Source organism: Gopherus evgoodei, chromosome 8 (assembly GCF_007399415.2).
Source record: "Gopherus evgoodei ecotype Sinaloan lineage chromosome 8, rGopEvg1_v1.p, whole genome shotgun sequence".
In the NCBI taxonomy this organism is placed as follows: Eukaryota; Metazoa; Chordata; order Testudines; family Testudinidae; genus Gopherus; species Gopherus evgoodei.
The window spans coordinates 100891395-100911831 of NC_044329.1; the positions used below are offsets into that span (position 1 = coordinate 100891395).

General features: G+C 39.6%; 2 protein-coding genes across 6 annotated transcripts; one reads left to right on the top strand and one right to left on the bottom strand.

Moving 5' to 3' along the window:
- Positions 1-1903: 1903 nt before the first annotated feature.
- Positions 1904-11775, bottom strand: LRRC42 (leucine rich repeat containing 42). 5 transcript variants are annotated; one of them, XM_030571704.1, is made up of 8 exons: positions 11687-11775; positions 9995-10482; positions 8364-8495; positions 7169-7287; positions 4549-4637; positions 4343-4456; positions 3015-3099; positions 1904-2400 (listed from the first exon to the last, which is right to left on the bottom strand). In XM_030571704.1, the coding sequence occupies exons 2-8, from the start codon at positions 10465-10467 to the stop codon at positions 2141-2143; spliced, it is 1272 nt and encodes a 423-aa protein (XP_030427564.1). In that variant the 5' UTR covers positions 10468-10482; positions 11687-11775; the 3' UTR covers positions 1904-2140. The 5 variants fall into 5 exon arrangements, with proteins under 5 accessions (XP_030427564.1, XP_030427567.1, XP_030427566.1 ...); XM_030571707.1 differs by lacking the exon at positions 11687-11775 and adding an exon at positions 11518-11676; XM_030571706.1 differs by lacking the exon at positions 11687-11775 and adding an exon at positions 11164-11186.
- A 42-nt stretch (positions 11776-11817) lies between these two features.
- On the top strand, positions 11818-20381 carry HSPB11 (heat shock protein family B (small) member 11). Its single transcript, XM_030571710.1, has 6 exons — positions 11818-11901; positions 13962-14073; positions 15774-15880; positions 16695-16763; positions 19492-19535; positions 19970-20381. Exons 2-6 carry the CDS (start codon positions 13976-13978, stop codon positions 20075-20077), a joined length of 426 nt encoding a protein of 141 aa, XP_030427570.1. The 5' UTR covers positions 11818-11901; positions 13962-13975; the 3' UTR covers positions 20078-20381.
- The last annotated feature ends 56 nt before the right edge of the window (positions 20382-20437 follow it).

The window sequence follows — 20437 nt, forward strand, 5'->3', positions numbered from 1 at the left end:
AAAAGAGAATCTAGCTGTTATTTTTAAAAACGACCCTGTGGGGTTTTTTGTCAGACTTCACTCTATATTACCATGACAAATCTAAGTATAAGACTTTATCTTCCATCATATCACGCACATAGCTTCATCTGTTAGATCCTTGACCTAAGTGCAGGGGGGCGCAAAGAATTAGGAGGCTTTGAAGGGGGAAAAACCCTTCATGTCCAGTACTACCCTTTCCAGCTTTGCCTCTGTAAACAGTTGGGAACAGTCATTAAAAGGGAGCAAGTAGTCTCAGGGCATTTATAAAGAAGCCTACATTGGCTTTAGGACCTAAGGCCAATTTCATGGGCTCCTTGGTGGTGAGGAAGCAGGTGCTTTTGGTGGTTCCAGCCATTGTCTTTCTGAGAACAAGACAGGATGGTAAATGTTGTCCAAATTGGCAGACACTATTAGTATCCCTAGTTTCTGGCAACATATGATGGAGAAACGCATAGGAGTATAAATACTGTAGTACCTTTGCACAAGATGGAGAGACCACCTTCTTAGCATATGCACAACATGCCTCAGGATGGCACATGACCAGGATTCATCACTGAATTTGGTCCACTTGCTGGATCATTAGCTTCCCTGGCTTAGACTGGGTATTGATGGGGAATGTGATGGGAACGCTGATCAATGCACTGCAGAGATCCTGAGAAAGCCAGACGGTGCTGGGACTCTCTCCTGGATGTCACGTACATATAAATCTATTTTGTTTTTACAATCCTTTTGTTTTGTAGTGACTTGAGTGCAAGTATATCAGTAGAACAACAAACAGAGAATGTGGATATACTGTATATTCCCATCTTTTTAGTGGATTGAAATAAAGACCCCAAACAAAAATTGCTTACAAATTTTGTGGGTGTGGCTTTCAAACAGCTGTTAGATATCCCTCTGGTAATTCTTTAAAAGTACTACTAGAAGAAACAAACTGAAGTAAAATTTTGGCCTTAATCATGTCACAATTTTCAGAAGTTATTAGTAATTCTGAGTGCCTCAACTTTTAGATGCCTAACTTGAAGGTGTTAAGTTAGCGACTGTGGATGCCTACTGAAATTCTTATTTTCAGTGTTTGTAGGACAGAGACCCCAAGGTAATTAGAGTTAGAAGGTTCTACTGGATTTACATAGAATAATTTAGAACTGTTTTAGATGCAATAGATCAATTGAACAATTTTCAACACTACCCACAGATACAGCAATACTTTTCTATATACGTTTTTAGATAGTGATAATTACATGCTTAAACATGTTTCAGTCCACAAAAGGCTCTTGACTGACAAGTGTAAAGTGCCATTGATTTGGTTTATAAAAACAGAAACTCTACCATTGTAACTCAGAAGCACAGAGTAAAATGTAGAGTTTAATCTTGCAATTTAACAAACTGCAATGTTTTCCCCACTTCCATGTTACAATTTTGATTTCAAAGTAATTGTCTCCCAGAAATTAGCTGTTGCTTAACTTCATATCTCACCCTTCCCATAAATTTATTCTCCTTTCTTTGTTGGGGTCTATCCACAGCATTTTGGGTACAGGTCACAGGGTGAGGTGTATGTATTACCTAGATAAGGATTAATATAGCACCATTACAATCAAATGACACTTCACAAACAGATTAGTCAGACTCATACTTGCTACCATAGTGATGACTTCAAACTCTGATGCCCACAATGCTTTCTACTAGCAGTAGGAGCTGACTAACTAGAATCTCTCAACCCAAGTAAGTTTCAAGTTCTACACTGTCCTGGTGTTGTGTAGAGTGCTACTGAGCGGAAGAGAGACAGTCGGGCTAAGTGGCGATCAGTTTCTGCCACTGGGGATGCTGTACAGAGCAAGACTTAAGGAGAACCATTTCCCTCAATGAGTTATGCATGTCACGGGCATTAGTTAAGGATGATGACAAAATTTATTTGAAAAAATTATGTATAGAAAATATACATTAGAATGATCATCTCTCCACCTCTTGGGTCTAGCACTCCCCTCTCCCACCACGAGTAGCTATACTTTGCTGCTATGCTACTGCTGTTTTTAAAAAAGATGAGTCTCCTTTCTCCATACACAAATTCAAATTGATACTTCTAATAACTTTACCACCAGGAAAAAAGGGAAATCTTTCTAAATCAATAGGTATTCAACAAGTCCCAATCTTCCATGGTCAGGCACATGTGCTTCTGCTTTGAAGTTCGTTCTCTCTCTTGTTCAGTTAAACTTTTCTCTTTATTTTTCTTTAATTGGTGGCTAGCTGCAGCCTCCTTTTTTAATAAAGGGAAATGGCAATTTTGTACTTTATCCTTATAGAACTGCAAGTTTTCAGAATCTTTTGCTCTAGTCTGCACCAATGTGCACTTGACTGGTTCTTCTATCCTGCGTCTCTTTCCATCTACGAAAAACCCAAAACACAGAGTTAAGCCTGCTCTCTAATGCAGTATGTGCTTGGCACAAAGCTATTAATCATTTGTTAAGCCATGTTTAGTACAGTTGCAAATCCTTAATATTTAGAAATATAATCAAATTTTCAATATTTGGCTGTATTTAATCAATACAACACGAGATGTTTTATATTACTCATTAATTTTTGTTGGGACATGTGCTAATCATATTACAAAGGGAGGAATTTGTGCTTAACTTAATCACTTTATACAAAGGCAGATGACCAAGCTGAAAATGACCTGGGTCACCAGATTCCAGCTGCCTCATAAACTAACCCAAAACCCACTGAGGCCAACAGACTCCCACTGGTTTCAACGCACTTGAGCTCAAGCTGTTAGTGAGTTGGATTTACCTAGGTCATATTCCATCAGATGAAAAAAATATTCACTAAAAGCAAAGTCAATCACTTTTTAAAGATGTTGTATAAGTGAAAAATGTTCAGTTTCACAAGTGGCTGCAGGTGTATATTCAATATGCCACTTTGGTTTTTTACAAAAAGTTTAGTGTAAAAATAATATACAAATTTAACGAACAAGTTATTCAGAGCCTCACACAGTTACGTACAGAAGTGTTGAGCTGCCGTTCTGGACTTCAAGTTTTCCTTGGGCTTGACAGTTTTCATAGCCAACTGCTCCCACTGCAACACTGTCTGAAACATGATTTAAATTATTTTGAATGATTTTCGTAAAAGAAATGATCATCAGAAACTCTACACCTTATTCTTTAGCTTTTTTATGCTGTATTACCAGACAAAGATCACTTATACAGCAACATCAGTTTTCAGTAAAAGCTTTAAGTATTAGCAACTTAACTAAAATATTCCCTCCTCCAATTCTTACAGACGCTATCTTATCAAACAGGAATTCTGATGCATGTATGAAGCAAGATGAAGGACTGTGGAGAAACAGGAAACACACCTGCAGCTAACATGTCCCATTACAACACTTCCATTACAGTAGGAGTCTCTATGGTTGTGATTCTCCTCTTACATGCTGGAGCTTCTGTATGGGCAGCTTTAAGCTGCATTATAGAACTGTGAACCACATTTGGATGGTACGGCACACATGGACGTTGCACCAGTTTATCTAGAGTGATTTAAAATCAATTTAATTAAACTAGTGCAACTTTCCTCCCACAGACATGGCTTTAGACTTGGTCTTCACTTAGAAGTCATGTCTATCTCAGTCAGGGATGTGAAAAAACTACACCACAACAGACATTGCTATGCCAACCTAACCCCAGGGTAGACTCAGCTATGTCAATGAATATTTCCATCAATGTAGCTACCGTTGTTCAGGGAGGTGGTGTTTCTATACCACCGCAAACCCCCTTCAGTTGCTGAAGGCTGTGGCTACGCTGTGCGGTTATGCTGGCATAGCTATGGGGATGTGGCTATGCCCATATGGTCTTAGTAGTACAGATATACCCCAGCGTGTTACAACGAAATTCCTGCACTTGTAATTTCCTTAACAGAAGGGTAAACAAAGTGTGCTGTACCATCCAGTGTGGCTCAGAGGTCTCTAATGCAGCTAAAAGCTGCCCATACAGAAGCTCCAGCACGCAATGCTTTATTTTGCTTCAAGTGGCCTCACTGGGTGCACACAGAGACTTAGTCTGAGCACATTATGTGACAAAGTGAAAATAACTGCAATCTGCTTTATTCTCTACAAATTTAGGTTTGAGCCTGACTGTCAGCAAACAGTCAATGCAACCTCTGGATACTTCCTCTGGCATGTAAGAATGAAGAACATATCTGTTTTCTCAGAATTAAGTAGTAAAAAGATATAAAACCTCTCAACCTCACTGGGTGATGTGAAATGACTTGTGACTGAAAAGGACAAATACTTTGGTTTGGTAAAATTTAAAAAACAAACAAACAAAAAAAAACATACCTGTTCTGCCCATCCCTCTGTTTTGCAGTTACTATGATCAAATTCTTTCAGAGGCACTTTTGAATGAACTAAGCTTATTTGGGTCTGGAGCCTCTGAATGACAGCCTTAACATCCTGGTGAAAAAAGGATATAAAGCAGACTCTGTAGAAGAGCATTTGATCATGCTGTACATATGTAACAGACTTGGGTGGAAATTCTGTTTTACCTTGAGACCTGTTTCAGAAATATCCAAATAATTCAGCTTCTTGAAAGAAAAAAGGTACCCAATTCCTGTATCAGTGATTTCAGGGTTACCTATAAAATCAAAAAGGTTAGATTAAGTTGCATGACTATATAGGTGTGTTCTGCAAAACCGATTTTTTTAAAAAGTATTTAAAATGTAGGTGCGTTAAAAAAAGACAATATAAATGTTACACAAGCAAGCAGCCAATTATTCCCCTGGTAAATATTTTATAAGCTATTCCGGCATATTTATATGAACATGCTCCATGTTTTGAAAGTTACTTGAAACTGTTTTTTTTTCTCTTCAGAGCAAAATTAAGCTTTCATAGACTGCTTCAATTAGGTTAAGCATTATAAATATATAAGCCATACTTGTGCATATGTAAATACACATTTATTGCACACGAAACTAATGTTCTTTTAATGTAAGGTTGCAAAGTCAAGCACCAAAAGATAGGAAATGCCTAGGTTGAGGCTGCCTATGCAACCTTAATGCAGTCCCCTGAGGTGTATGGCTTATGAACCAGTGTTTAATTACATGGTTGTATATTTTTCATTCAGTGAATGGAATGGAGGCTGCTCACTTAATGAGCAACTATTCAATATTTTCTTTTCTCCTTGTTGTTCAACATGTGGCCCTATACTTTATTTATTGCATAATATTCAAACCTATTCTCAAGACAGAATTATTTTTCTCATGAGCTTTTCTATGGCACTCATCACAATAGTATGAGTGCTTCACACATTTGTTAATGTTCACAACATTCCTTTGAGAAGAGGGGGAATTACATTATCCCCATTTTACAAATGAAGTACTGAGGCACAGAGATTAAGCTCAAAAGTATCCACGCATTTTGAGTGGCTAATTTGAAACAATTATGACCTGATGTCTGAAACTATTTAGCATTATATAGCATTTTATCTAGTCAAAGCTCCCAGTGACCTCAGTTGTAGCTGTGAATGCTCAGCATTTCTGTAAATCAGTCACCAGTGTCTCAGGTCAGGCACCCAGAAAATGAGGAACATGCAAATAAATAGTCACCTGTGAAAAGTCAGACTTTTCACATCTTGCCCATTATCACACAGGGGCAGAATCCAGTTCTCCAGCGCAGTATTCAACTACCTTAACGGAGAGACTGTCCCTTCTCTTTCGGTAGCCTCCTGCCTCATTAACTACACATCTTCCAACTTTTGCAAATGAAGCAAAGATCCGACCGACATCAGTCTCTTTCAAAATATAACCCTGACTCATTCCCAGAGCAGGTCCATACAGTGCACTGAATGAGGCAGGGATGCTGTGGGGAAAAAAAATAGTAAGTGCTCATGTAATTAAAGACTATCATATTGCATACTCATAAGGGGGCCAAATTAGGGTTACACAGACAGGAAACATCAGAATTAAGGCTAACTTTTGAGTGCTTGACTTTGCAACCTGAAGTGTTTTTAAAGTAGCATTTTGTATGCAATTTCTTAGGTTTCCTAAAAAAGCAAAATAGAAAAAAAAAATGTAATCAGGCAGCTTCCTCCTTCATACTGCCTGGTCCAGTGGGGGCAGCACTGAGAGCACAGGGGAAACAGATTCCCTGATCTCACTTCAGGTGCTTAGACCCTGCATGGTGCAAAGCTGCAATTGCAGGGAAGGTTCTGCTCAGCACAGATGCAATTGTAGGGAATTTAACTGCTAAAATCTTAAAAAAAAAAAAAGAAAAAAAAAAGTGTCTAGTGAGAATGTGTAAACTATAACTTTTCAAAGGCTTATAACTTGGCAAAATTTGGGCAGATTTTCAACATGGTCAGCAAAAGGCACATCTGTCAAAGGCCACCATCTTCCAAATTTCAGGTCCCTGTTCCAGAGCATGGAGGTAATAGAGCTTTTCAAAGCAAAGATAACCAGAATTTTTTAACCTAGCCTTGTTCTTGGAAATGGCTGAATGATTCTGGCTGGAGTTTTCCAGAAGAAATCAGACACCGAGCATAGAGTATTTCACCCCAAATGGATAAAGTTTGGTAAAGTTATAAGCAACTGAGAACACATGATAGGAAGTGACAGGCAAACTTCATAACAGCTGGTGCTGTGAGCCCCACGGATAATCAGCATCCTTTGTTAATGTCAAGTTCCTAAAGTTTTCTTTTGATGTTGTACTTGAGACTAAGATGACGGTCACCTTAGTCTTGTTCTCTGTGTAAAAAGTTTACATGTTGAATAGTCACCACCCTAGCAGAAAGACTAGACAAAGGATGATAGTCAGGTTCATGTCATATTTAGTAGTAGTAAAATACAAAACTTAGATTATATATTCAGGGCTAAGTCACTCAGCTTGGATATTGACTAGTTCAAGTTCCATTTTGGAATGCATAAATGTTCATTTAAAGGGTGTATTTATGCCAATCAAGGGCCTGATTTCTGCTTTCACTGACTTTGGTGCAGCAGGATAAAGCTATAGGTGCAACATGTGAATTCTGGCAAGTTGTCAATGTTTGGACTCCTGATTTCAGGGCTAATTTTGAACAATTGTCTCCTTTCAATATTAACTAGGAGGAACCCTAGATAAGAAGTAACTGTGTTTCTAAATTTAAATTATGAGGCACTTTGACACACTTACAAGACAAATCTAATACAGAAAGATTTTCAAGTCCCCTTTTCATCACTCGAACTGGTGCTGTCATTTTGCGAAGGCCTGCATCTGACAAACAATTATCCTTCAAGAGGAGTCGAGTTACACTAGGATAAGGAAAGTAAAGTTAGTTTGTAAAGGAATAATTTCAAAGTTTTTAGTAAAATTGTTAGCATTTCATGTGACTCTTCCCCTAACACTTGCTCAATCTACCACTCCTTTGCTGATATTAAAAGGACTAATAAAACAAGAGGCCTCTTTGGTATTTTCCCTGTTCCCTCTGAAGGCTCTGCTGACAAACAATTCCCAAAATTTCACTGACACAGGCAATACTATAACACAACAGCTTGCTGACACAGGCAGTAAGATTCTTTGTAACCTAAAAAGTTAAGGACAATTAGGCTTGTCAATTTCAACCCCATTCAAAACTGGAGAAGGAAAATCCTTGCTTGACATATAGGAAAGGACAAAATTGGTATGAGATACGAGGAAGGATTGCAAACGAGAATAAATGAAATCCCCCAAAACTTACAGATATACTTCCACAGCATCCCTTTAAATCACAACCTTGAATCAAATGCATGGAAGTCTTATACAGTAGCAGTTACTAATTAATAAACACAATTAACCTATCTAACAAAGTTCCACAATATTCTACTTTTTACATCTCTGGAAGCTTGAAAAGACTTATATAAACATTTTAGCAAACACATACTGGACAAAATATGTAAATTAGGAATGTCTCATGCTGACATACTGATTCAGTTAAAATGATTATCTTGATAAAATTTTCTCCCAAAAGATCAATAAGCAAATTTAATGGGAAAGTCTACAGCAGTTGGAAATTAAGTTTTGCAATAATGAGTGTATACTATAAACAGAAAATGAAAAATATCCAAAACAATTGGTCCTGATGTTGGATAGTAGAGTGCTTTTATTTCAACTTCATAATTGTATATCATGTCTAAAGACTCAGTACATGCCTGGTATCATGCAATTTGTGTTATTAGTTCTGATGTTTGCTTTTTTCACCTGAATAAGAGAGTGTATAAACAACTAAAAACCCCAATAAAAGCACTTGTTGCCTGTGAAACTTTCCTTTAAAGAGACAGTGTGTTTCTGTGACTTTCTTGGCGATGGAAAAGAAAATGCTGGTCCGTTATACATATAAGTAAATTGGTACCTAGACAGAGCTTCTTTGGTGATATGTTCCAGCAATTCATGGTTATCTCCAAGTTTACAACAGGAAAGATCCAAGCAGGTCAGCTCCCTGAAAGACTTAATTTCTTCAAGTTTTTCAGCAATAACCAGATATCTGTAAAGAGCAGAAAGTTATCAACGTTTAGATGCACTAAAGGTATAGTCCTAGAAGGTGCCTACTCTCTGCCATGTGAAAAATGCCCCAAATGAGCACACACTCTTCATTATTTACCCAGGCTGTAGTCCACGTGGAACACATGCTCAAGTACTTACTCAATGTCTTATACCAACATTGTGTCTCAGATCTGATTCAAAAAGTACTTGCTCTGTAACCAGTGACTTCAACTTGCAAAGACAGCTATTACAACTAGATCTCAAGCTATATCAGTCCATTCCAGCAGCACTGCTTGCCAAATGGTAAAACTGACATTTCATGGCCAAAGACAAAAGCCTTGATTAGAGATATAAAGAGAACACAAAGAGCCTACAACGGAAGCCATCTTTCACCCACGAAAAGGGCAATTCATGAGTAGGCTGGCAAAAAAATTGATCATTCAGAGGATGAAGTGACACCTAGTACATCTCATGTTTTTTATGAGAACTTTCCTATATTGCTCATGCCACCTGCTGTGCCTATATGCTTTGATTTATACTGATCCATATTTAAAGGACTGAAAAGACCATAAACTGTGTGAATGTACAACACCCCCCCCCCCCAAATTGTTATAGCGTAGGAAGGTACTACACCAGGGACAAGGTTTTAGAGGGATATAATCCTATTTTAAGCCTTGTAAGAAGAAACTCCTCTTGTTGAGTTAGAACTTGTCCAGAGAAGAGTGGAGAGGGAGAACATCCCTGGTCAAGGTGTTTTTAATATGGAGGGCATGCAACACATCTAGATATAAACAGGAATTAATAAAATGTAGTACTAGTCTTCTGACATCAAAACCTGTGATATAATTACAAGACAATCCATTTCTCCCCGTACCTTGGCGTACTGATACCCTTAAAATGAAATGCAACAGTAGACATGGAATCTCCCAGTAGGACTGTGTGCTAGAACATTTTGCTGGCTATACAAATCAAAATAAATGCTGAAAAGCTTACAGAAAAGGTTTATTAGTTCAGACACAATTTAATTATTAACATACCTCCCCCACAGGCGTGTTAAGTTACACAAACTTTTGTCTCTCACCAACAGAAGGTCCAATAAAAGATACTACCTCACCCACCTTGTCTCTCTAATACCCTGGGACTGACATGGCTAAAACTATCCTGCAGACAACAAGGTATGTATGTTGTGAGGATTAGGTTTTAAGGCACCATACAAGTACTAAATGTTAGCATGTTAAAAATAAAGCTGCAGGTTTTATCCTTCAATTCAGGTTGCAGAATGTGTTTGGGTGGATTTAGAGGATTAACTGGCAGTATTAGGGGTTCTGCATTATAGATACAAGAATTAAACCAAGTGCTATTTACCAACAATACTTTATGGAATGAACAAATATAATTTAGTGATCCAAATCAAGGAACTGTTTATATTTAAGTACAAAAATGAAATACTTGAGTAAAACACTGGCAGAGCCTCACATTTATGTTACTGAATGCACTTACCTATTCTGTAAACATAATGAACAAAGCACCAGACTTCCATAAGCCTCAGTAAATTTTTGTAGTGCTCTGAGTCCTGTAACTGGTTCTGTGAATTTTTGCCTTGCTTCTGCAGCAGAAAAAAGCTTTTCAGCAATCTGCTCTGGAAAGCCAATCAACGAATCAATATGATCAACATTGTCAGAAATATAACCCAACACTAAGCCAAAGAGAGACTTGGCTGAGTACCGGAGATTCCCCTCCTTAGTATAAGTAAAGATGAAATGATCTGTTCTCTCTCTCCTTGCACTGTCATCTTCTCTGTTCATACAAAGCTCCACAGAGAATCCTTTGGAAAATAGTCTAAAAGGCCTTGGTTTTGGAGTGGCATTTTTTACAGTGCCAGAACCCTGATTTACCATATACAGGTGCCCATTTTCACGCACATATATTGGGCCTGTGTCCAAAAGGCTTTCTGACTTGAGGCAGTAAGACATTCCCCTTTACAGTTTCTGCAAAAACAAAAAGGAGAGACATAAATAATTGAAACAAATTATACTATTTTGGAAATATATCAATTCCAAGTTAATTTCCTTTGGTGCCCTAGGCAGCACATTATAGTGTACCCATACGGTACAGTGAAAGCGTGGCTGTGTACGATACATATACAGCCCAGCTGCCAGCAAAACAAATATAGGGAATAGAACTCAGGATTTTTGCTTCAGAATGACAGGTCTTTTCCACACACAAGTACTCCTTGATCATCAGTACTAACACCTGTTCCTCTGATTGCATTTAGCAGAGCACAGTGCTTGCTAGATGGTACACACGAGAGTACTCAAAATGAACAGGAGTACTTGTGGCACCTTAGACACTAACAAGTTTATTTGTGCATAAGCTTTCGTGGGCTACAGCCCACTTCTTTGGATGCATGTAGTGGAAAATATAGTAGGAAGATATATATATATATACAGACACAGAGAACATGAAACAATGGGTGTTACCATACACACTATAAGGAGAGTGAGCTATTATCAGCAAGAGAGAAGAAAAATGCAGTATTCAGTACATTACAGCTGTTGCATTCAAATAGTCCTGTAGGTTGCACATGGCTCGTTAAAATGATGCCCGATTAGGGCTGAGGTAAATTGTGAGAGCGCTGCAGAAGTCTGTCTCATGCACCATCTCCTTACTCGACCGTGCAGAGCCGGCGGCGGGGTTTCCATCTGCGCTGCCATGACACCGGCTGGGCCTGCCCCTCCCCTGGCGGCGGCGCGGAGCCGCAGGACCCGGCTTTGTCTGTGCTAGGCGCAGCCACCTGGCGGCCGCGGGCGGCGGGACGCAACGGGCGCTGCCCGGCCCAGGGGCTCCTGCGCGGAAGCTTTCGGCCGCGGGGCGTTGGCTGCCCCTCTGCTGAGGGCCGCGGGGCGCAGACGGGCTAGGCCGGGGGTGTCTGCGCCTTTCCCTGGCGCCGTCTAGCCGCGGGCTCAGCCCAGCCGGCCCCGGCCCCGGCCCCGGCCCGGCCCCCTCAGCCATCCGCTGCCCACCTCGGGCGGGGGGCGGTCGGGCCGCTCCGAGGCCTGGCCCCCTGCCCTTGCCGGGGGAGGTTCGTGCCCCTCAGCCCCGCTCCTGGCGGGGCAGCGCCCCCTTCCCTGGGCCCGCGCCGCCCCGCGGGGTCCGTCGCTCCGACGGTAGTTTCCCCGGCCCCCGACCTACCTGCCCCCGGGCACAGGCCGTCCCGACAGCCCCCGCTGGGCGCGGCCGCTCGCAGGGGCCGGGGCTCGACACAGGCCAGTCCCACCCCGGGAGCGCCCCGGGGCCACAAAGGGGGGGATCGGGGGCGCGCCGGGGGAGCGCGCGTGCGCGGGCTGAGAAAACGACGGGGAGCTGAGCCAGGCGGGAGCGCGCGGCGTCTCCGCCCGAGACAAGAGGCGAGTCCCTGACGCAGGGGCGGGGACCCAGGGGAGATATGGGGCTGGGGTGACAGGATCATGGGGGGACATGGGGAGGGAGCCGGGGCTCTTTGATTTGGAGGGGGCATGGGGAAGGAGATGGGGGGGCATCTGGAGGTGCTGTGGGGCATTTGGAGGGGCATGGGGAAGGGGATTGGGGGGGGCTCTGGGATTTGGAGGGGCATCGGGAAGGGGCTCTGGGATTTGGGGGGTATAGAGAGGGGATGTGGGGCATGGGGGGGCTCTGGGATTTGGAGGGGCATGGGGAAGGGGATGTGGGGAATGGGGGGGCTCTGGGATTTGGGAGGGGATGTGGGACAATGGGAGGTGCCTCTGGGATTTGGAAGGGGTATATGGAGGGGATATGGGGCAATGAGAGGGGATCGGATTTGATGGGGACATGAGGAGTCACTGAGGGGATGTGGGGCAATGGGAGGGGGCTCTGGGATTTGATGGGGACCTGGGAGGCCCTGGGGATGTGGGGCAATGGGAGGGGGCTCTGGTATTTGATGGGGACATAGGGAGGCGCTGAGGGATGCCAGGAGATGATAGAGGTCTGTTAGTATAATTGCCCTGTACCTCATATTTTCAAAAGTTTGGACTAGTCTAAATTTAAATTAAGTGATGGACGTCCCATCCCGTGGGAAATGATTGCAGAGTCAACCTCACCCTTAGGAAACATTTCTTGTGATTCAGCCTAAATTGGAGTAGGCAACCTATGGCAAGCTGATTTTCAGTGGCACTCTCATTTCCTGAGTCCTGGCCACCGGTCCGGCGGGGGCTCTGAATTTTAATTTTATTTTAAATGAAGCTTCTTATACATTTTAAAAACCTTATTTACTTTACATACAACAATAGTTTAGTTATATATTATAGACTTATAGAAAGAGATCTTCTAAAAATGTTAAAATGTATTACTGGCATGCAAAACTTTAAATTAGAGTGAATAAATGAAGACTCTGCATATCATTTCTGAAAGGTTGCTGACCCCTGGCCTAAATTATGATGTGCTCAGTTTCATCCCACTATTCTTAGACTCCTCCATTGACATCCCTAAATGACTCTTCTCCTTCTTTGTTGGATACCCTTTCCCAACACTTGTAGGCGGTTATCCACCCTAGTAATTGTTCTATTACTTATTCTTGAATAAGTCCTTCCAGACTCCTAATTTTTGTTGCCATTTCCTGAATACCTTCCAAACTATATCTTTTTGCTGTTCAGCTCCCTATCCATTATTTGTCTCAGCAGTGCTGTATGGAGAGAATCTATCAGCTCCCTGTTCTATGACATAATGCCTCTCTGTATTCAACCTAAAATGACATTGACTTTTTTTAGATGTCTTATCACCTTGCCAGCTCATGTATAATTCATTGTTCACTCTCATGACAGAGTCTCGGGCCCTGTATCCACATAGATCTCATTGCAGGATTAGAGCCCAAAATACCTACAATGGGAAAAGAAATAGGGAAACTGAGGAAATAGGGGGAATACCAGAAGGGAAAAGGCATACTATTTATTGCAAGGCTTAACTATTTTTTGTAAAGTTCTCTGGGATTCTTTGTTTCTACAGAAAAGCACAAAGTATATAATTATATATTATCATTTATTAGGAGTTTGGCTACTTTGGCAGCACTGCAGCAAACACTCATGATTTAAAAAAAAATATTTTTACTTAAATCCTTGTCACTATAGTTCTTAATTAGAACATAGGTGTTTTTGACTATGTAAAATGTGTTTTCAAGCGTTTTAATAAAGGATACAATTAGGAATGCAAGCAGCTACTCTTACTTTAGAACTGGAACTATTTGTGGGCAGCAGTGTGGTGTGAGGGGACTGTTTTGATTGTAACTCAAGAAATATCGGTGGTTGAATCATAGAGATCTTACAAGAGACAGGCTAGAGTGTTGCTCATAAGAACGTAACATGCTCTCTGAATTCCTGTTAGGGACTGAATTTGGATGCTAGGCAACAAGAGGACAGACGCTCCCATTAAGTGATATTGTAAGAACGTTTCTTTTGGGTTTTTTAATCTCATGCAGACCAACAAGAAAGGATGAAATCAACAGACCTGTGCCTTAGCTCTCGAGGGTCTGAAGTTGTTCTAGTCACATCAAGTGATGAAAAATACCCCCCTGAAAACATCATTGATGGGTAAGATTTGATATTTGGTTCTTTATGTAAGTGAAGGTGATTGGAGAAATAAAGTGCTTTAGTGTCATTAACATTCATTTTGTTCTGTCACTGGATTTTATGCTATTATGTTTTTATATTACATTACATCAAAAGAACATTAAGGTAGCAAAGTGAAGCACTCAAAAGTGAGGAATTACCAAAATTAAGGTTGCCAGTGCAGCTTTACTTTGGCCCCTGTATGTATATGTATTATAGGATACCATATTTAATTACGTGACCGCATACTATTTTTCCACAGGACATGTACCTTAATCACTGCACAGGCTGGCCAGTCCTCACTTAATGCACAGCTATTCAATATTTGTTTTATCCCGGTTGTTCAGTTTGTGGCCCTATGCCTAATTTACTGCACATTATTCAAAGCCTCCTCTGAAGACAGAATTATTATGCAGCCCTATGCTCTGGGTGTCCCTAAACCTTTGACTGCCAGATACTGGGACTGGGCAACAGGGGATAGATCACTTGATAATTGTCCTGTTCTGTTAATTGGCCACTGTTGGAAGATAGACTACTGGGCTAGATGGACCATTGGTCTGACCCTGGATGGCCATTCTTATTAATTTCCTTATCGATTTTTCTGTGGTGCTCATTACTGTAGTATCTGAATGCTTCACAAATAGTACTTAATTTTCACAACATTCCTGTGAGATGAGGGGACATTATTATCCCCATTTTACAGGTGGGGAATTGAGGCACAGAGACAGTAAGATTAAAAAAAAATGTCCAATAATTATGGATGCCTAATAGGAGACACCTGTGGCTTGATTTTTTCAGAGTACTTAATATTGTATTGCACTTTATATGTTTAAAGCACATCTTCCATTGACTTCCGTTGTAGCTGTGAGTGTTCAGTCCCAGGATCTAAAGTTGGCACCCAGAAAATGAGGAATCACAATTGCCATCTGTGAAAAGTTTGGTTTAAGTGACTGGTTGAGCTTCACATAGGAAATCTATGACAGAGGTAGGGATAGAATCTGTTTCTCCAGGGCAGCATTCATATTCCTTAAATATAAGACCAAACTTTCTATTCCTGCAGATGTTGAAGGTGTCTTGTGAATGAAGTGGAACACTGCAACAAATGTTGTCTGTAGGATCCCTGCTTCAGCCTCCTTCGCTGCACAACCCTGATTCATTCCCAAAGCACCATCCATCTTGTGCACTGAATGAGGCAGGGGTTCTGTGGAAAAATAGTATGTGGTCACGTAACTAAGACTGTATCAGAATGGGTGGGTCAGTTGTGGTGTAATGTGCAGGTATGAATTGTCTAACTGTGCCAGAAATTTTTGTTGTTGAGAATGCAGCAAAAAGGAGAAGGGAGGGAATGACAACAAAGCTAATGTAAATAGGATCTTTCTAGGTGAGAGTTACTCAAACCCAAAATTTAGACAGGCTGTTGAACTGAGTGGCCAGTGAGAAGTCAGATTCAAGTATCTGGGAATATTCTGTGATGAACAGACTTGTGAGCAGTAAAGGAAATAGAGGCTATTTGTAAGAGAAAGAGAAGGTATGGTAAACATTGATATTGTAATGGATTTTCAGATGTATATTGTTCCTTTTCAAAGGAGCCTAAACAGAAATTACCTTTCAGATCTCCTTCTTTTATAAATATATCTTAGTTAATGTAACAAATAAAAAGTGGTGTTGCTTTTTTTTAACAGAAGTTCAGAAACGTTTTGGACAACAACAGGAATGTTCCCCCAGGAATTCATTATTAGTTTTCATAAATGTGTAAAAATCAGCAAACTCACAATCCAGTGTTACTTAGGTAAGAACGCAATGTATTTTCATGTTTTAATTTTCACAGTAGTATCACATTTTGCAGCTAATAGTTTAAAAAATAATCCACAAGAATGTAGCTAAGCCAGCAAACTAGTGATCCTGTGAAGCCAGTATGTTCCATGGATGAATTGGGGAAGCAGGTTATGCTGGAGAAAGATGAACATCTTTCCTAATAGGCCTGCCCTTATGATATGTTGAGAAGGAGAATTATTTTTCCCAACTTGAGCTAGTGATTGATTTATGCCTTGAAGCATGAGGATAAATTGGCCTGATAATTTTAACCTAGTTAATGTAACTTTATTGTACTAAACTATTTATCTTATAAATTATTATAATTAATAAATAATTTGCTTCAAACAATTCTGTAAATTAATTGTTTCATCAAAAAGTATTTTCTCTTTATCTGTTTTGACTGTGTTGCTTTTTAATTTCATAATAGGAACTTCTATGTCCTTTGTTTACATTTTGTCAAATTTCTGTAATCATGTGAGAAAAGATATTATAAAAGAGAGAAAGAAAGTATTGTGAGCCCAGGAACTAGGAACTCAAGCCTTAGCTGATCTTGGGCAAATCGCTTAAATTTCTTCTTTAGTTTCCCCACTGTAAAATGAGGATGATGATAAGATTACCTACCTACCCAACGGAATACTGTGAAAATTAATTAGCTAATGTTGGTAAAATTCTGTGAAAATGACAAGCGATACATGATTAAGTACTGTTGTTATTAGTAAAACAGTAATATGAAACTAGGTAGACTTTAGTGCTCAGTCTATGCTGACTTCTTTTTAAATATATTTTAGTACGGAGTTTGAGGATTGAGAAAAGCTTATCTAAAAATCCAGTAGATTTTGAAGTGTGTACTGAAAAAGGTAAGTAATCAAATGTGGAGCAGCTCTGATGGGGTGGAAATTATGTTGGCCTTTATCTATTTGCTCATTGTTTTAATATCTTTACACCATTAGAAGAATAAAGTTTATAACATTTGTTTGGTATATGGGAAAGGATTGTGATTGGCTGTTTTTATTACTATAGACATAATCCATAAAAAATTAATATTCCATCAATGTTACCAGAGTGACATGCTGGAAATCCACATGAAAATTATATGTGAAAAAACACTGTGACTTGAAACAATATAGCAATAGAACTCCCTTGTTAAGAGTCAAAGTATTTTCCAGAGCACAACAATCTGTATCATGATCGTGTTAAATTGGGTACTGCTGTGTGCTCAGTAGGTATTTGAGGATGGGGCAGAGGTTGATCTTTGTTTGCAAACTTTCACTCTTTTGTTAGTTTTTCTGAACACTGAGTTTTGTAAATTTAGGTTTGTATTTGAATTTTCATTATTTAAACTATCAGGAAACCCTGTTTTGTTGTAAAAAATAAATAAATAAAAAAGCATGCACTGTTACACTATGGCAGGGGTCAGCAACCTTTCAGAAGCAGTATGCCGAGTCTTCATTTATTCACTCTGATTTAAGGTTTTGCGTGCCAGTAATACATTTTAACCTTTTTAGGTCTCTTTCTATAAGCCTATAATATATAACTAAACGATTGTTGTATGCAAAGTAAATAAGGTTTTTAAAATGTTTAAGAAGCTGCATTTTAATTTAATTTTAAATGAAGAGCCCTCTGGACTGGTGGCCAGGATCTGGGCAGTGTGAGTGCCACTGAAAATCAGTTTGCGTGCTGCCTTTGGCATGCGTGCCAGAGGTTGCCTACCCCTGCACTATGGGCATAATCCTACAATCACTGATGCATACAAATACTTTCCTTATGAGAGTGGTCCCATTGATTTCAACAGACTGCTCACATGAAGTAGAGTTACTGTGTATATAAAAAGGGCCCTACCAAATTCATGGCCATGAAAAACATGTCACAAACCGTGGAATCTGGTCTCTCCCTGTGAAAGCTGGTCTTTTGTATGCTTTTACCCTATATTATACAGATTTCATGAGGGAGACCAGCATTTTTCAAATTGGGGGTCTTGACCCAAAAGGGAATTTTAGGGGGATTGCGATACTGCCACCCTTACATCTGCACTGCCTTCAGAGCTGGGCAGCTGGAGAGCAGCGTCTGTTGGCTGGATGCCCAGCTCTGAAGGGAGTGCCCCGCCAACAGCAGTACAGAAGTAAGGGTGGCAATACCATACCATGCCACCCTTCATTCTGCCTTCAGAGCTGGGCAGCCAGAGGGTGGTGGCTGTTGACAGAGGCCCCAGATCTGCAGCGAAGTAAGGGTGGCAATACTATACCATGCCATCCTTACTTCTGTGCTGCTGCTGGCGTCAGCTCCGCCTTTAGAGCTGGGTTCCTAGCAAACAGCCACCTCTCTCCAGCTGCCCAGCTCTGAAGGCAGCACCACCACCAGCAGCAGCGCAGAAGTCTAAGGGTAGCAGTATCGCAACCCCCTTTACAATAACTTTGCAACCACACCCCCCAACAACTCCTTTTTGGGTCAGGACCCCTACATTTACAACACCATGAAATTTCAGATTTAAATAGCTGAAATCATGAAATTTATGATTTTTAAAATCCAGTGACCATGAAATTGACCAAAATGGACCGTGAATTTAGTAGGGCCCTATATATAAATGTTTGCAGGATTAGGCTCTGTGTTGGCTCCTTTGACATCAAGTGAGAATGGTGGCATAATGAAAACTAGAATAGTAGAAAGTTTAAAATGTTAGAGCTATATTTTATGTTATCCCAGAAGTTGAATCGTATAGTTTTTGACATTTAATAAACCCTTGTCTAAAAAGACAAAGGCTTTGAACCTGCAAATGCTTATGCATGTGCTTGACTTTAGCATGAACCTTAAAGTTAAGCATGTGCATAAGTGTTTGCTGGATCAGAGCCTTTGCCAGTCCACAAATAATACTAAAACACTGAAAGTATGATGATGATGAGCTGTTTAAACTGCATAACCAAGAAGAAAAATGGAAAACATTAAATCATGTGATAAGATTAAATGTTCATTCTTGTGTCTTTTGAATTATATTTAGTGTACTGAGGATGTTACAAAGAACTGTGCCTAACAATATGGGGTCTTGATCTCAGTTTGTCCCCTTATGTCCTATTCAAACAGGAATAACTTAATTCTAATCTCAGCTATGTCACTGATTCACTCTGTGATCTGAGGTGGGCCCTTTAACCTCACTCTCTGTTTGCCCAGGTATAAAATAGGGCTATTTATTATTTATGTATTTATTATTTGTAATACCTATAGTCCATAAATTACAATTGTGAGGATTGATTAGTTGGAAAGTACTTTGAAGACAAAGTACTATATAAGTACTACTTGTACATTTTATCTTAAAAATTAAAAACATATTTGAGTAGTATAATACAACACAGTTTTTTATGTCCCATAGGGACATTTTAAAAACCAGTTTAATTACTTGTATAATTAAATTAGAACATTACTAAAATTATTTGTATTCTTTAATCGGCTTGTTAATAATTTTTGCATACAATGTAGATTCACAGTCCTTAACTTCCACGAACTTTCAAGTCCAATGGAAACTTATCACAGCATTGTGTGTATGTGTGTGTAATATATATAAAAACTCATTGTTTGACATAATTTATTTTCTAGATTTACAATACACAGAAGGGGCGCTTCAAACGGAAGAATTTTCTGTGAGCATATTTAACATACAACATTAATGACATGTAATGGGGTGGATAGACTAGTTAAAAATGCCCTCAATTAGCACAACTTAATACATATTATTTTAGAGGTTTGGATACATCTCTAGGTCTTGGATATGTGCTTATATATTATGGCATAAAAATCCATATAGCTAGAGCTCCTAACTTTGCTAAATATCTATCTGAAGAAGTGTGGTAATCTCTCTTGGCCAGCTGTTGTCTTGAAAGTTTCATGAGTTCCAGGGCTTCAAAGGAAAGACGGGGGGCTATTTTGGATTCCTCTAACCCAAGAAAGCTCTGAAAACTGACATGTAGAAATGTCTTGATCCTTCTGTTATATTTTAAACACTAAACTCCTTTGCAGAAGCTTGTTGAACATGTATATTATAATTAAAATAATAAGCTCTTTTTCTCTTTTACAGCTTCCTGAATTCCAGGCTACCTACTTGCGATTCATCATCAAATCTGCCTTTGATCATTTTGTTTCAGTGCACACAGTGATGGCAGAAGGAGTAGCAGAAAATCTTTAAGACCAAATTTAAAGAATTGCCTCAAATTATTTTGTAATATTTGTAGCATAAAGGATATATTTATTATTCAAACATTATATTAAAATGGATTTTTGAAATATGGCTCCAGTATGTCATGTCCCCCACCCGCCAGCCATTTAATGTGTAATGCAGTACAACTATTAACTCTGGTAATACGTTTTTAGTTTTCCAATGTAGAGTACAAATGTTGAAGAATTACTTTTTGCTTAACCATTAATATATGAGTATAATGGATTCCACTTCTGAATTGCAATATGTTGAGATTAAAAGGCTATTTACCATACATTGTTTTAAAATGCCATTGAATATTTGTTTCTCTGTAAAATATTTCCCTCACAG